This window comes from Lynx rufus, unplaced genomic scaffold, assembly GCF_022079265.1.
Source record: "Lynx rufus isolate CCGP_SWC_20201006 ecotype Redwood Valley unplaced genomic scaffold, mLynRuf1.p SCAF_1, whole genome shotgun sequence".
In the NCBI taxonomy this organism is placed as follows: Eukaryota; Metazoa; Chordata; class Mammalia; order Carnivora; family Felidae; genus Lynx; species Lynx rufus.
In genome coordinates, this window is record NW_025814823.1 from 28,015,109 (window position 1) to 28,030,599 (window position 15,491).

Sequence of the window (15,491 nt, forward strand, 5' to 3'; positions counted from 1 at the left end):
TTTCCTCACCATGGTAAGCTATAAAATGTTCAGGGGCCCCTCCAGGTCAAATGGTTGTCCTGCAGGGCATTAGGAACTTGTGCACAATATCATTTTCTTCTCATGACATAGCATGACACAAACTGTTCTTTTTTGAGCGATGAAGCCTCTATTTTTGATCTGGCTATGTTCTTGCATACAAATCCCTTATAAATTATTTTTCAAATTCTGAGGTTCACTAATTCAATTAAATCCATTCTTAATTTTTAATTAAATCTGCATTTCTCCTGGTAACCTTTGGAAAGATGGAAGCCACAATACCACATTGGAGAGAATGGAATCACAGAGCAAGACAGACGGAAAAGAGAGGCACAGTATCACAAGGCAGGTCCTCTTATAAATTTATTTTTGTACCAAAAAAATGAACATTCAAAGGCAATGTTTTTACTGTACAATATAAAATATCATCTCCTATATTAAAAAGGGATTTTTTGCTGATAAGCCACTGATAACTTTTCCATTAAAAAAAAACCCACAAAATTTACAATTTGCAGCACTTGTAGAAAAAACACCTGTTCAATAATTATATAAATACTCCTGACAGATTCCAGTAGCCCATTATGTATACTTTTTGGCAATGTCAGCTTTCTAAAGTCAATTAGCTTCTAAATTTGAAAGGCACCTGGTGGCCAACATCCTGCTTATTATTCAAGGCATCCATTTTAATTTTTTTGCGCAGACTTGACAAGCCTGAAAAATCTACTAAGTTAAAAAGAATAAAGAAATATGATACAGTTGATAGTAGCAAAAAAACCACATTTTTTTCCCCCTTAGCTGCAAGTTTTCCCCAGGGGATTTACAAAGTGCACCAGTTAAATATGTCTGTACATTTAAAACATTAAATATGTCAACAGCAAGACATTTTTTAAATATTTTGAATCAAATACTATGGCACAAATATAATTTACAATACTTTGCACAGAAAACATTACATCTGAAATATAACTTTAGATATCATATAAAAATACATATATTTTCTCTCCTCATTAGAAAAAGTATTTATCTGCAGGTTCCAGCATGATGTAACAATCCAAAAGAACTTAACCCTTCTGGTGATCATCCATTTGCAATGAGAGGACACCCTCTCCACTTGAGTGGCACCGTGGCGCATAACCACGGGCCAGATCCAGAGAATTAACCCCTCCCGTAGTCCGCATGAAGGCAACCACAATTGCTCCTATGGCCTAATTCTAGGAATTCGTTACAAAATTTAAAAACCTTTATGTCAGAAAGCCCTCGGACTGTAACAACCTAAGCCAACATCTCCCATTGGCTGTAAATACATGTGCTCTCTATAGTCAAAAGCATGGAAAGAGTCTTCTTGTACCATTGTGGGTCATACCCCTTAGTAGTCTCACATCTATATACATCCTTCTTGGCTTGTTTACAAAAAATTTTCCATACCTCCTAGGAAATACATAATAACGCTCCAAAAAATGGGGCTCAATCTATATCTAGAACTTTAAAAGCCCCAAAGTATGTTGCATCTTGATCTGGATCCAGTAGTGAAGGGTTGGATACCTCGATGCTTATTTCCTCACCAGACCGTAGCTTAAAAAATCCTCCAACATTTATGGAATAAAAATGGAATTCAGAGTTCCCTGACCAGTATTTGGTGCTACCTCCTTTCATCAGGGTATGAGAGCTCGGGATTTTGATGCTGGTTTTAGTGACATACACCATCAGCTGAAGATACTCTGTGGCGAGGTCTCCCGAAGTTTCATGATGTCGAAAGCAAATGTTGGCATACAGGAAATAAAAGCCATCTTGGTTAACTATTAGTTTTCCATTGCTGAAAGTCATGTTGGAGATCTTGGCCCAACCTCGGTCATGGTACCAGGAGGACAGGCTCACTTTGTGGGAACCTGAGGGGAGGAAAGGCACATGATTTAAAATCTGTCCCTCTGGGAGCGCCTGGGTGGCTCAGTCGGTTAAGCGGCCGACTTCAGCTCGGGTCACGATCTCGCGGTCCGTGAGTTCGAGCCCCGCGTCAGGCTCTGGGCTGATGGCTCAGAGCCTGGAGCCTGCTTCCGATTCTGTGTCTCCCTCTCTCTCTGCCCCTCCCCTGTTCATGCTCTGTCTCTCTCTGTCTCAAAAATAAATAAAACGTTAAAAAAAAATTTTTTTTTTTTAAATCTGTCCCTCTGAGGAGAAGGACATCCTCACGATTCTATGAGGTTGGAGAAAAACAGCATAATAGTCATGGTTCCAATCAGAGAATACCTCCTCAGAATTTATTTTCTAAAAGGGCAGAGAAACATTAAGATGTGCTTAGCGCTCTCTGCTAGACACCTGAGAGAGTACAAAGACAAAAACCCAGTGTTCCTTCCCTGAAGGGGACTACAGGACATGACCGATAGGTGTGGTCTATTCAGATAACAAGCAAGGCATATGCCCTGAGAGCCAAGGTGCAGACAGATAATTGCCATGGGAATTCAAAAGAAAGAGAGTTTGGTTCCTCCCAGAAGAATCAAGAATGACTTTGTTGAATTGCAACTGAGTCTGAGAAGTTAAAATAGGTACAAGAGTCAGCCAACAGAATCAGAAAGATCATTTAAGGCTGAAGACAGAGAATAAGCCAAAGGCAGTTGATACAGGAAAGCAAGAGACAAGTATAGGAAGAGAATTTCCAGACTCCGCTTGACTCCAATGGTTCCAATCCCTGTCCAAGAATAGTATATTTCCTGAACTCCATACCTTATCCACAGGAGGGTGCTAGAGTGAGCCTGAGAAGCCATTAGAGGCACTGCGGCCTCTAGGACCCACGGTAACACTTTTTCTTTTTCATTGGAGGTCCCGCCTCAGGTCATCCCAGATTATAGCATCCAGAATGTAAATATCACCCCAAATGTAACTATCATTTCAAATGTCAGTATCATCCCATGGTCCCCAGTGAATCAAGACAAGACTGCAAGACTCACAAACAGTAGTAAAATAATTCCTCCAGGCTGGTAAACAGCCACCTAAACCATCGACAAAGTAAACAAAATTCAAGAAGTTTCCCATCTGAAATTATCCCATGTTTCCCTCTTCTTACTCTACTCTGTGTTCAGTCTTTTTCTCAATTAATGACTTGTCTTATAGTTTATCTCCTATGATGACTCTTAACAGAGAGAAGCAGAAAGGTAAAGTCTACTCTCTCAGTGGGAGAATTAGTTAGTATTAGACCAAGGGCTCAGACATATAGCCTGGAAAGACAAGAAAGGAATATGAAACAGAGAGGGGAGAAAAGACAGCAGCCTTGACCACATATCACTCCCACTGTTAGCCAGTCCATTGGAAGGAATGTCCATATTCCCCACTAACCACCTCTCTTTTTATTCATCCACTCATCCATTCACCAATCCATTAGTTGATCAGTCATTCAATAAATATCTGGGTGGGGTCTTCTATGGAGATTCACTCTGCCCATAATGAAGAACTTTATCGGGGCGCCTGGGTGGCGCAGTCGGTTAAGCGTCCGACTTCAGCCAGGTCACGATCTCGCGGTCCGGGAGTTCGAGCCCCGTGTCGGGCTCTGGGCTGATGGCTCAGAGCCTGGAGCCTGTTTCCGATTCTGTGTCTCCCTCTCTCTCTGCCCCTCCCCCGTTCATACTCTGTCTCTCTCTGTCCCAAAAATAAATGTTGAAAAAAAAAATTTTTTTTAAAAAATAAAGAACTTTATCAAGCACTATGACCTCAAGGCATTTAGCACTCACTACTAGTGGAGAAAATGAGAAATAAGCAAGTAAAATAAAATAGAAAATAGAGTAGTTTCATTGCTGCATATCGCGTGGCACTTGGTTGAAGTTCAGTTAAAGCATCTAACTGCCAAGTGAAAGCTGCAGAAATTAACGGTGATCAGAAGCACTCGGCCCACCGAGGGGACGAAGGAACCAGGGGACAGGGAGAATCCAATCAGATGTGGATGGGCTGAGAAAAGGAGACTGCGGTCAGCAAGGAAAACTGTTGGTGCAAAGAATGGAATGCACACGGCATGCAGAGAAGAAAGGGAGGACAGCCGTCAGCATGAATGCGAAGGAGGATTCAAGAACAGAGAAGGGCAGGAGACAGGAAGAGAAAACTATGCTGTGATCAGGTTGAGGGACCTCGCGTGACAAGCCTGGGTTTCCATGACTGATGAGGCATGCTGACGACCTTTCACCCCAGCCCCTCATCCCCCGTGGTCAGTGCCAGTACGTGCGGGACAAGAGGCTTCTCCAAATATTTAGCCTGAGCAGCCCCCTTAAGAAAGCCATGTCGTCTGGCCTCCCAAAATACTTCCCAGTGCATTTTATTCAAGCAGCTTTGAAAAAACCCATAAGCTAGCAATCAATATAAGGCAGATTCTCGGTTTTTTCTTATGTTTAAATAAACAGAAAACAGAGGCCAAAAATGAGCATGCCAAGTTAAAGCCCCCTTTCTCTGAAGACCAGTACTGGCCCAAACCGGGAGATAAATGGACTCAAGGAGCTGTTGGCTCAGCCAGAGGAGCAAATGCTATTTTCTTAAACAGAAGCATACACTACTGCATTTCACTCAGTCACAAACTCAATAACCGTCGGAAAATAACTAGGAGTTTTGCCTTGTTTTTTGGCAATGATTTGATGCTAGGTGCCTGAAGAGAACGAAAACACGCTTGCTATTGCCAAACAGACTTTGGCACACAGAGCAATGCAATATTTATCATATGCCGTTTAAAATGAACCGGAAAGATAAATGCAGAGTACATTCATAGCACACACAGCTGAGACGTCAGTATTAATTTGATTGCATTTGCTAATATGCAAAATAGTTTTCACTCAGAAAATTCGTGTAGCGTCAGTGTGAGGCACGCACACATGCACAGAGAGAACATTTGTTTATGAAGCAGGTACCTGGGACAGGACGGATAGTTTAGGAAAATGTGCTACAAACCAAAGAGTTGGCTTCTCAGCTTCTATGTCTACAGTCGGGAAACATCTCTCTGCGGCCCATGCTATGATAGTGGCTGCAAAATCATTACCAAAACTTGGATATTTTTTTTAACTCCCAAGAAAAATGAGCCTTAAATGATTTTTAGAACAAAGTGGAATATGGATAATTATTTAATTAAACTCAAATAATAATAACAACTTGCTTTCATGGAGTGCTTACTGTATGCCAGCTTCTGTAAGAGCATGCTCCGACATTGCCTCATTCAGTCTCCACAGCCACCCCACGAGGTGGATGTGATCACCATCCCCTGAAGAAGCTGATACACAAATTATTCCAATAATTTGCATGAGGTCATACAGCCAATGAGGTACAGTGGGCCTCACACCCCGGCTGTCAGACTTCAGAGCCCCTGCTATTAAAACTACATTCATCTATTTCTTACAGGAAAATAAGAACATAAGAGCTCTGAATTTACTTCTCTCTGACAAAGCCAACTGGCCACAGGGTCCTAATATGATAGACTGTAGTGTAAAAACCGTGGACTTGGGAACGAACTAGAGTGGAGTTCAACTTCCAGTCTTGTCACCACCGTGACCTGGGCAGATGTACCACACGGACCTCAGTTTCCTTGTCTGCGAAATGAATGACAATCACTCACCTTGCGTGCTTGTAGCAAGGATTGGAGATAATGAATTCAGTGAGATGCCTGGTACATAGAGTACATTGGACAAAGGTCATGATGATGAGGATGGTAATGTCAACTGACGCCCTATCATAATCTTCTTTGTAACCTTTTTGATGTTCATCTATCCCAAGTAGAGTGGCCAGTGGGGATTACATGATGGAACAGCAGGGGCATTAAAGTAGATAGAGGCAAAGAGCTCTGAGTTTCTTCATTTCTAAAAGATAATCAGCTTTCCAGTGCATTGAGCTAAATTCTTGCCCAGAGAAAGCAAGGAGAAGGAGGAATATGTTTTCTTTTCTAGGGGGCTACTGCCTCTTAAATATTACTCTTAAATATTACTCAAGCCCCTACCTGGAACTCTGCAAGAGATACATCCATGAACTTCATGGGTTGGCAATGGGGATGTATCAACTTTGGTTTGGGTAAAATACAGATGAACGTAACAAGACACTGTCCTTCCCAGTTGTGCAACCTCAACTGGCAGTCATTAAAAAAGCACCCATTCTGATGATCTAAAATTGAAGCGAGGACATCCATTCTGGCAGAGTTGAGAATAACTATTTCCACAATAGAGATTATCAACTGAACGCAAAATGATCTTTCTTCTGATCTAGAAGTTAAGGGGTCTCAAAATTTTAGTAACAGGACAATAATACTTTTGAGTATTCAAATGGGCTGATAAAGGACTTTTGAAATCTTTTTCAGGCTGGATGCTAATGGAACTTACCTGATGGGATGTCAGTGGCATTAATAGTGAGATGAGCAAAAGGCTGGGTATCAGGCTTGCCCCTCCTGGCCAGTTCTAGCCATGAACCTTCCATCATAGCTGGAGATGAGAGAAACCACGTTAGCCCAAAGAGTTCTGGCCCTATATGATTTCAAATATTCATGCAGATCCGTGCTTACCTTTCTCTGCTCTGATGTGTTGTGATCTAACTAGATGTTGTAATTCCTGAAATAAAAAGAAAAAAAAAATCTTACTTGTATATTCACTCTTTCAATCAATCAGTAAGAATTTAGGACTGTTGGAAATACAATAAATTAATTTTCTTTCCTTCAAACTATGCCAGACATATATAGGCAGTGAAATTCTTTGGTGTTCTAGGTAGCTATCAAGAGAATTTCATCCCTAAGAATTATGTCTATATGCTTAAAAAATAGACCACACACAATACTTTGGACGATAAGAGGAAATAAAAGACAGTGTAAATTATAAAACCTGGAATAATTAAACATAATTAAGAATTTGTAGCAGGTACACAAATGAAGATGAAGTTACCCAGGAAAAAAACAATTACCACAGAATATATAACCCTCTTAAATCTTTAGGGAGGCTCTTTTTATATCTATTTCACTAGTGAATTCCTGTTATGACACTGAAGCTTGGCCCACAGCAAGGAGAATAATGCCCAGCTCCCAATGATTAATTTTTTATTTAAAAATATCACAGTGTATTTAAAGTACTATATGGAAGTCTAAGAGCTTTTGGAGGATCAATAGTTAAGTTTAAATACTGACACAAAGAGGTTTAGAAACAAACCAGAAAAAGAAAGAGCACAAGTATATAACGAGCGTAGGTAATGGCGTAACTCAATTTGAGCCCCGAGGATGAAGCATCCAACTACATGCCCACCTGAATCAAGACCTCAGCGACCGTTAAATAGTAAGGTGGAGTAGGTAAAACCTCAGGTTTAACTTCAATTCAAATCCCTTATCAGCCACTTACTTATACTAAGGACATTCATAGCACGTCCTCTATCATAAGGTGGGTGTTAAGATTAAATGACATAATGCATGTAGGCACTTAGCAGAGTGTCTCTGGTAATTCAAATACCTAGATACTAGAAACACTCTGGAGAGATGCCTAATTCCTCTGTTACTGGGATGACCATCCATGGTAACCTTCTCCTCAGAACCCCTGCCCCATCCCATGATGTTTAAAACATTAGCCATATAGCTTAAGTTCTTTGAGTGTCTGGAGAGAAGGGCTTTGAGATAGGTGATAGATACATAGATAGATAGATGATAGATAGATAGACAGACAAAGGCAAACGTAACTTCAACTGTTAACAGTTGGAAGGGTTCTAGAGATAAGATAACACTGAATTGTCTCTCTGACTTCAGGACTCCCAAGAGAGATAAGAATCTATACTTTTAAAGACCCTTGGAGAAAACAGCACAACTGTTTTCTGTTACCTAAAGAAGTCAGTCTGACTTTTACAAGGAACCATGGTTGCTCATCCAGGGCTACATTCTCCCCTTGCCTTGACCCAGAACATGCACTACAAAGCTCTGGGAGCATGGTTTGCAGGAAGTACTAAGCAAATTGTGGCAGCTCCTTTTGAGCTGTGCAATGGCCCTTACCAGACCTTCTTCTTCCCACTCCATCCAAGATTTATTTTTCTCCCCTGCTGACCTCCAATCACCCAAGTCTCTTCTTGTGACCTTTTGATTCCCAGTGGTACTCTGATTTCTGGAATTTCCTGTATTTAGTCTCCCCTGTATTTACAACAGAGATTTATATATACAAAATGTACCTTTATACATTGTGTATATTTTTATGCATATATATGCATATAGATATATACATATACATACACACACAATGCATCTTTATACATTTTACAGATTCACACATTTATAATGGAGATATATATACTTGTACATTGTATATATATTTTTTATATTTTATTTTATTCTTAAATATTAAATTTATTGTCAAATTGGTTTCCATACCACACCCAGTGCTCATCCCATATATTCATACATTTGTAGTATAATATGTCTTTATAGATTGTGAATATCTTTATACATATGTATATGCAATGTGTCTTTACCTGATTACTATCTCTTAAAAGATTGTAATAGGAACCTTGATGACAGAGTAACAGAAATTTAAAGCTACCTTCATTTTCCCTCTAGCCCTGACATGCCTCATGCTCAGAGGGGAGAGGGAGGAGGGAGAAAGGAAGCAAAATTAAGTGTGTCCACAAATGTCTGGTTCGTGCTTTTCTATGGAGAAAAACACAGATCTTATGGAGAAAAGCATGGAGATTACCTATATGCCAGCTCAGTAGTTCTTGGGCTTGAGCCTGCATCACAGTCTCCCAGAGGGTGTGTTGAAACACAGTGTCTGACCCAGTAAGGTCTTGGGTGGGGCCTGAGAATTTGCATTTCTAACAGGTGCACTGGTGCTCCAGGCCTAAGGCCTCAATTTGAGAACAACATTCCCTCTGACATCCCAAAAGATTTCAGAGATGGGCAAATCTGAAATACGTTTGAAGCTTCAGACCCAGGCAAAGAAGCAGCAGACTAAAGCCAGTGATGAAATGGGCAGGGAAAGGTTGTTCTCTCCCACCTGGGAAAAAACTCCTGCCCATTCAATCAGTGACTTCTAGGTCAGAACCGTGACAGAAACTTTTCATTACAAGAAAATTCAATAACCAGCACCAGTCAGAAGCACTTTCAATGACTGCTTAAAAAAAAAAAAAAAAAAAAAAAAGCCAAAACAAAAAATAAAAAAAAAACCCTAACGTGTCATGACTCAGGATGAATTAAAACTCCAGCTAGAGACCCATTAGGCAATGCTGCTTTCATGTTATATTTGTTTTTAGGTATTCAAGACCTGCAGTTCCTCTCAGAAACCCTATAAGGGAAGTTTCCAGGTGAAAAGGGAGTACATGATGTGTGTAAAAGCTAAAGCTTATACATTTGTACACACAGTATATCTTTATACAAGCATTTATCTTTATAGCTTTATATATATACTCATGTGTATTATACATTATACACATGAGGTTTATGTATCTTTACCTCACTCCCGATTTTTTGGACTCTAACATGAGTGTTATTTATGTGCATGGATGTCAACCATGAAGAACATTCTTCTCAGACTACTCCTTTAGGGTACCCAGGCCCCAACTCCAGCCAGTCTAACGTAACTAGTCTGATACTGACTTGGTATTTTTAAAAAGAGTCTAAGTGATTTTTTTCATGTTTATTTATTTTTGAGCGAGTGCAAGCAGGGGAGGGGCAAACAGAGGGGGACAGAAGATCCAAAGCAGGCTCTGAGCTGACGGGGGCTCGAACTCACCAACCACAAGATCATGACCTGAGCTGAAGTCCGACACTAAACCAACTGAGCCACCCAGGGGCCCCTCCAGGTGATTCTAACATAGGGCAGGCACTGACAAACATTATTACTAATTAGGTGCTGCCGTGAATGGTTGTTTGGTGACATCTTCTCTGGTCACAGATTAATTGTATTCTCACAACTTACATATATTCTGCATATTCATACTGAAAATGAAATTACCCCTTACATTTGTAGCCAACAAAGTAGTTTCCCTTGTATTGTCGTATTTGATTCTTACTAGAATCAGAGGCTGGGTAATTATCACTAACCTGATTTTTCAGACTGGGAAATGGAGGCTGAAAGAGAATAAGGACTGCCCTAATTAAGGCTGGGACTAGAACCTCTGCCTTCTGACTTCTCTTTTAGAGCTCTATGCCCACCTCCCTTTACAAGATGGAATCCTCAAATACACACCTGAAAGCTGGCAGAAAATTTCGTGGGCTCGTGTTGAGGTTCAGAACCTGCTACCCCAAAATATATGTCTTGGCATAGTGAATATTTTTAGCTGAAGGAATTTGAGAAATGGCAGGTGCAGTAAGGACTCCCTGACCTTGTCCTTCTTCTCTGAAGCAGGTCATAAGACCGTCATGAGAGAGTGCTGTCCTCATAACTGGCGGAAAGGTCCTTATCTCCAAGATGGAAGGACGCCAAGAAGAATCTGAGGGAATGGGCCTCCTCAGTTTACTTAGCTTAGACCCTTTGCCCTATCACATTTTCCCACTTCACCAAACCTGGTATAAAAACCAATCAGGTTAGGGGTGCCTGGGTAGCTCAGTCGGTTGAGTGTCCGACTTCGGCTCAGGTCATGATCTTGCCCTCTGTGAGTTCGAGCCCCGCGTCAGGCTCTATGCTGACAGCTCAGAACCTGGAGCGTGCTTCTGATTCTGTGTCTCCCTCTCTCTCTGCCCCTCCCCCGCTCATGCGCTGTCTCTCTCTCAAAAATAAATATACATTAAAAAAAAATTTTTAAAAATCAGGTTAACCATTTCTTCAGGTCTTCATTTCTTTATGAAGTCTATATTCAATAAATGTGTATGCTTTTCTCTTATTAATCTTTCTTTCATCAGTCTAATTTATGAAGTCCCAACTGGAGAACCTAAGTGGGTAGAGGGACTGACTACACCTGTCAAGAAATCCTTGGTGTTTTCCTCCCTGAAGTAGAAATTCTAAAAGGAGGTTTCCCTTCCCTGGGGATCTGGTGCCTAGTACCTGCCAGCAACCTGGAAAACCTGCCAGAAAGCTGCCTTTGTTTTTAAGTTTTTATTTATTTATTGTTGAGAGAGAGAGAGAGAGAGAGAGAGAGATGGAGAGAGAGAATCCCACACAGTGCTGAGCCTTACATGGGGCTCGAACTCACGAACCAGATCATGACCTGAGCTGAAATCAAGAGTCAGAGGCTTATAACCGACTGAGCCACCCAGGCGTCCCAAAAAAGGAGTCTTGACATCAGGAAATATGGTCTTGGAATTCCCAGGGTCTTCAGAAAATCACTGTCTCAGACCGGGCTGAGCCATGTTCAGGGCTTGGCTGGTCAACTGCCCAAACTACAGCCTGCAGACCTTGGGCATGAGGGGCACCGTGTCTCCGGATGGAACACTGTCAAGCCCACTCCACACAGCAGGAGCCACTCGGCTTCGTCAGTTTTCTCAAGGATCGGATACTTTGCTACGTATATACCGACCACGGACCTTTCTTGAATGCCCCCTAATATTTTTAATTTTCAAGATTACAGGAAACCTTCTAAAGGAGCACTGGTACTCCAGCCCAACAGACAATTCCATTTGTTGTCTAAGCAGTGCATTTACATTTATTTTCACCCACTTTAGTCCTCTACTGCTGTCGCACTAATTAGAGTATCTTAAAACGTGCAGTTCTTTATTCCCAAACCTTATCACTCAGACATCGCTTCTGGTTTCTTTGAATTCAGAAAGTTCTGATCATTTAATCCGGGGAAAACAGTACAAAGGATATCCCATCTCCTTCCCTCTGAACAAATTATTCAGATGAAAGAGATCTTTTTTAGAATGTTGTGTGTGATTTATCCTACTTTAAAGCCAGCTGTAAGTTAAAAAAAAAAAAAAACGCACTCTCTGGATAAACATCCAGTGCATAGTGGATCATAAAGAAGTACAGGTAGTTGACATACCTCCCAGCAGGAAGCAGGAAGTTTCCAAGGTGAGGAAGTCAGGCAGAGGGTCCTCCTAAGGTCTCAGGTCTTTGCTAAGAGCCACAAGAGAGAAGCCACTGTCTGCTCCCCCAGGAAGACCAGCGATCTGCCTTCTCAGAAGACAGCGTGTTTAGCATCTATTACGTGCCAGGGACAGAAAGAATGGCCCCGTGGTTTCTATCAACCATCCATGACAACTAGGATCGTTACCTATAAGCTACCAAGAAAACTCACATGAATGAATGAATTTATTTTAAGGTCACGCTGTAACAAGTAGGCTTTTCAGCAAAATTATGCATTTTTAGATAAGCGTCATTTGGACCTAAATTATGATAGCTTCATTTAACCCTTCAAAACAGGACAAGAAGGAAAGCAGGACTGCTGGTAGGCAGCCAAAGAAATTGCAGCCAAGTCAGGGACGAAAGAAAGCCTCTGACATACTGCCACCTAGCGGCCGCCGTCCCGCATTGACAAGCCTGGGATGCCACAGCCAGGCTCTGCAGATTTGAAATTGCTGTCGCCCCCGTTCCAAAGTCTAAAAACAATAGAGATGAGGAGATTTCACAACATGTTTTAATCTTCTCATTGTGGTATTTTCCTACTTAGACTGCAAAACTCAGTTTCATCTTTGCTGTCGGAGTACGTCTGAACAGACAGGAAAACAACCGATACAAAAAAAATTTTTTTTTTAATTTCGACTTTTATTTCACTCATAGAGAAATGTTGTGATTTCACAATTTCTCCTCCAGGAAAGAAAGCGCACAAAGGATCGATGTGATTGTGTAACTGTGGTCTCTAGGATTGCTTCTTTTCAGCTTCTCCCGAGCTCAATAGCCAAGAAGCACCCAACCCAGAGTGTGGCAGGGTAAATTTGAAGAGTACAGACCGTTTCTTCAATCTGATGCAACAGGCTCTTTCAGACATCTTCTAACATATTTTAGGGTCTTTCGCCAAACCTGGGGAGGTGGGAGACATCCCAGAACTGGCTCGATCTTGACAGTCAAAGCCACTTAGGAGAGATTACACTCCATAAGAATAAATACAAATACCTATGAGTATTTTCAACTCCTTTGGGTAGTTAGGATTTTGCTCCAGGTAATTTAAACATTTACAGCAAATGTTCAGCCCGCCTTTGAAAACTCAGACGACTGCCCCAAACAAGACTTTGAGAACATTCCAATCAGACAGTGAATGTTATCAAGTTGGTCTTATTTGCTTGATTGCAGTGTTTTATTATCTTACAAAATGACACAAGTAGATTTCAGCTCCCACCGGAGGACATTCCTAGCTTTAAAGATTCCCGGAAAAGGTCAAGTTGCTGGAGGCTGGGCGTCTTGGACTGAAAAATCCCACCTGTGCATTGTGCTGTGAATTGTGCGATCCGTGTGGTGCCTGTCAGTCAGAGCACAGAAGAAGCAATTTGTACGGCCAGATGCCTCGGAAACCACTGGCACCAGCTCGTAGCTGGGGTCTCAGGTGGCTGCCTCCCTCTGCAGTACCAGCAGCAGCTGCAGGGACATCTGGCTGGTTGAACAAGGATTTAACACCCCGTTTGCCAGATATAATACAGGGTTCATACACTTGTTAACATATGTAATGCGTTCGTTTTAACATCTTAATGATACCCTTCATGTAATTCTTCTCCAACCTAGTTACAAGAATGGTGTATTCATCAGCCGAGTTAGCACATGAATACCACACATGGGTTGTTTCAGAAAATGAATAGGTTTCCTATTCCTGCAGAGAAGTCCTGCAGACTTCCGCCTAGCCTCGTGAAGTGCTCAGAGATCCATCCCCTTGGTGCCACCAAGTACAACTGCCTTCCTTCAAGCTTTCCTCCTTTCTCATCAGGATTAGAACAGCCTCCTACCTCTCTGCCAGGCTCTTGCTTTCCTCCAACTGATCTCTGCTGCTGGAGCAATCCTAAAGTACACGGAGGAGTATGTTCCCTCTCTGAACATCCCCCCGGGTGCTGCGCACGGACGTCGGGGGCAAGCCCACAGGCCTCACCTGGGCTTACAAGGTCCCGTACGATGTCCTGGTGACCGCTCTGCGCTCTCTTGCTACTCCTCCCCGGGGCCCCCAGACCCCACCTCTGAGGCCACTCGGGACACCACCGGTGCCAGCCATGCAGAACTACTTCCAATCAGTCTCCACCGAGAGCATCCTGCCCTCCCTTCCATACAGACCTTGTCTCCAAGGGCTCTCCCAGAGAGACACAGCTCATGGTCTTATCAATAGCTCTTTATCCGTAAGGGTTTTATCGTCCATGTATTCTTGGTTTACAAGGTACAGAAAGAATACCCAGCTGTTGTGCACCAGCTAAAGAGACAGAATTAGTACGGGTGTCTCAGCCTCTTGCTTCCCCCCCCCAAAGCTCACACCGACCTTCTAATCCACAAGATATGGGGGAACACGTTATATGCACCTGGATGGAGCGGGAGGGGGCCCCTTAGTTCCTTTGAGCTGTCAGTGGTAACAACAGTCCAAAGATAGCCTCGAAGCAAAGAGCTTTAAGAGCAGGATCCCTTGAGTGTTGCCTAAATACACGTTATGAAAGGTACGGCACAGCCCGCGTTCCTCACCCTTCAGGTCCAGGACAATGGGAGAGGAGCATGGGGGAGGGGGAAGGTCAGCTCTTGACCATCCCCAATGGGGACAGGGGGAGGAGAACCGGTGAGGGGGGCAGGTACACGGGGCGTTGGGGTCACCAATCCTGAAAGGAAGGGCCGTCTCTGATGTATTTGTAGTTCTACATTTTGATCCCCCAGATTACTTATTTCTTAATATAAACTACTGATTTACAAAATTCACCCAGGGCCAAAGTTTACTCAACACAGATTCTATCCACAGCCCACAGCCCCAGCACCCCACCTCTTAACCGCCTCATTTGTTTGCCTCCTAACTAAATCAGCCACCGCCGTCCCCGTGACCACCTCTGGAAATTCTCAGCGAAGAACTTTACCAAGATGTGGGCTGGTCTCCTCCTCCCACCCAAGGACAGTCAGCGGGGGCTTGTTTCTCCCGAAAGAAATCTGCTGATTGGAAAAGACACATCTTCGCAAACAGATCATGCTCTCTCCCCACCAAAGGGCTGGCGAAGAGCGTGCCCTTGTTTTCCTAAAAGAGAGTGATGCTTTCCTGGCAGCGCACTGGCTATGCTGGGAATAGAAAATTAGTTTTTATTGTTTAACCTTCATGGCTTAAATGAGGAAGCTTCTGCTACAGTTAAAGGTCCCCTAGGGTTTTCATAAAGTTGCCTTATGACAGCAATATTAGTCTTCATAAAGAGCCCAATTTCAAAATGTCTTGCACTATGGTACTCGTTTACAAAGTTTAATCGAAGGGCCTGGCAGAGTAACTGCTGTGTAGAGTCTTGGGCCAACCCTGCTATTTACCATGTCTCCGCTTTCCTCTGCCACTTGAAACAATAATGGCACCTTAACACTGGCAGAGCTTTGACATTCACTGAGCCTCGTGTCCTCGGAAGAAGGCGAACCCACACAGACCCTCCCCAAAGTATCGGACGGCTAGGAATGCGACTCCGAGGGGCACAGAGGTCCCGGGCC

The 15,491-nt window shown here is 42.6% G+C and overlaps 1 protein-coding gene across 1 annotated transcript in view; it reads right to left on the bottom strand.

The window, feature by feature from the left end:
- Nucleotides 1–373: 373 nt before the first annotated feature.
- TNFSF11 (TNF superfamily member 11) overlaps nt 374–15,491 on the bottom strand; it is a 32,585-nt gene continuing 17,467 nt past the window's right edge. The window contains exons 3-5 of the mRNA XM_047080239.1: nt 6,527–6,572; nt 6,348–6,446; nt 374–1,904 (exon numbers count right to left, since the gene is read on the bottom strand). Coding sequence (XP_046936195.1) covers nt 1,483–1,904; nt 6,348–6,446; nt 6,527–6,572 — 567 coding nt within the window. The 3' untranslated portion in view covers nt 374–1,482. The remainder of the gene's footprint in view (nt 1,905–6,347; nt 6,447–6,526; nt 6,573–15,491) is intronic.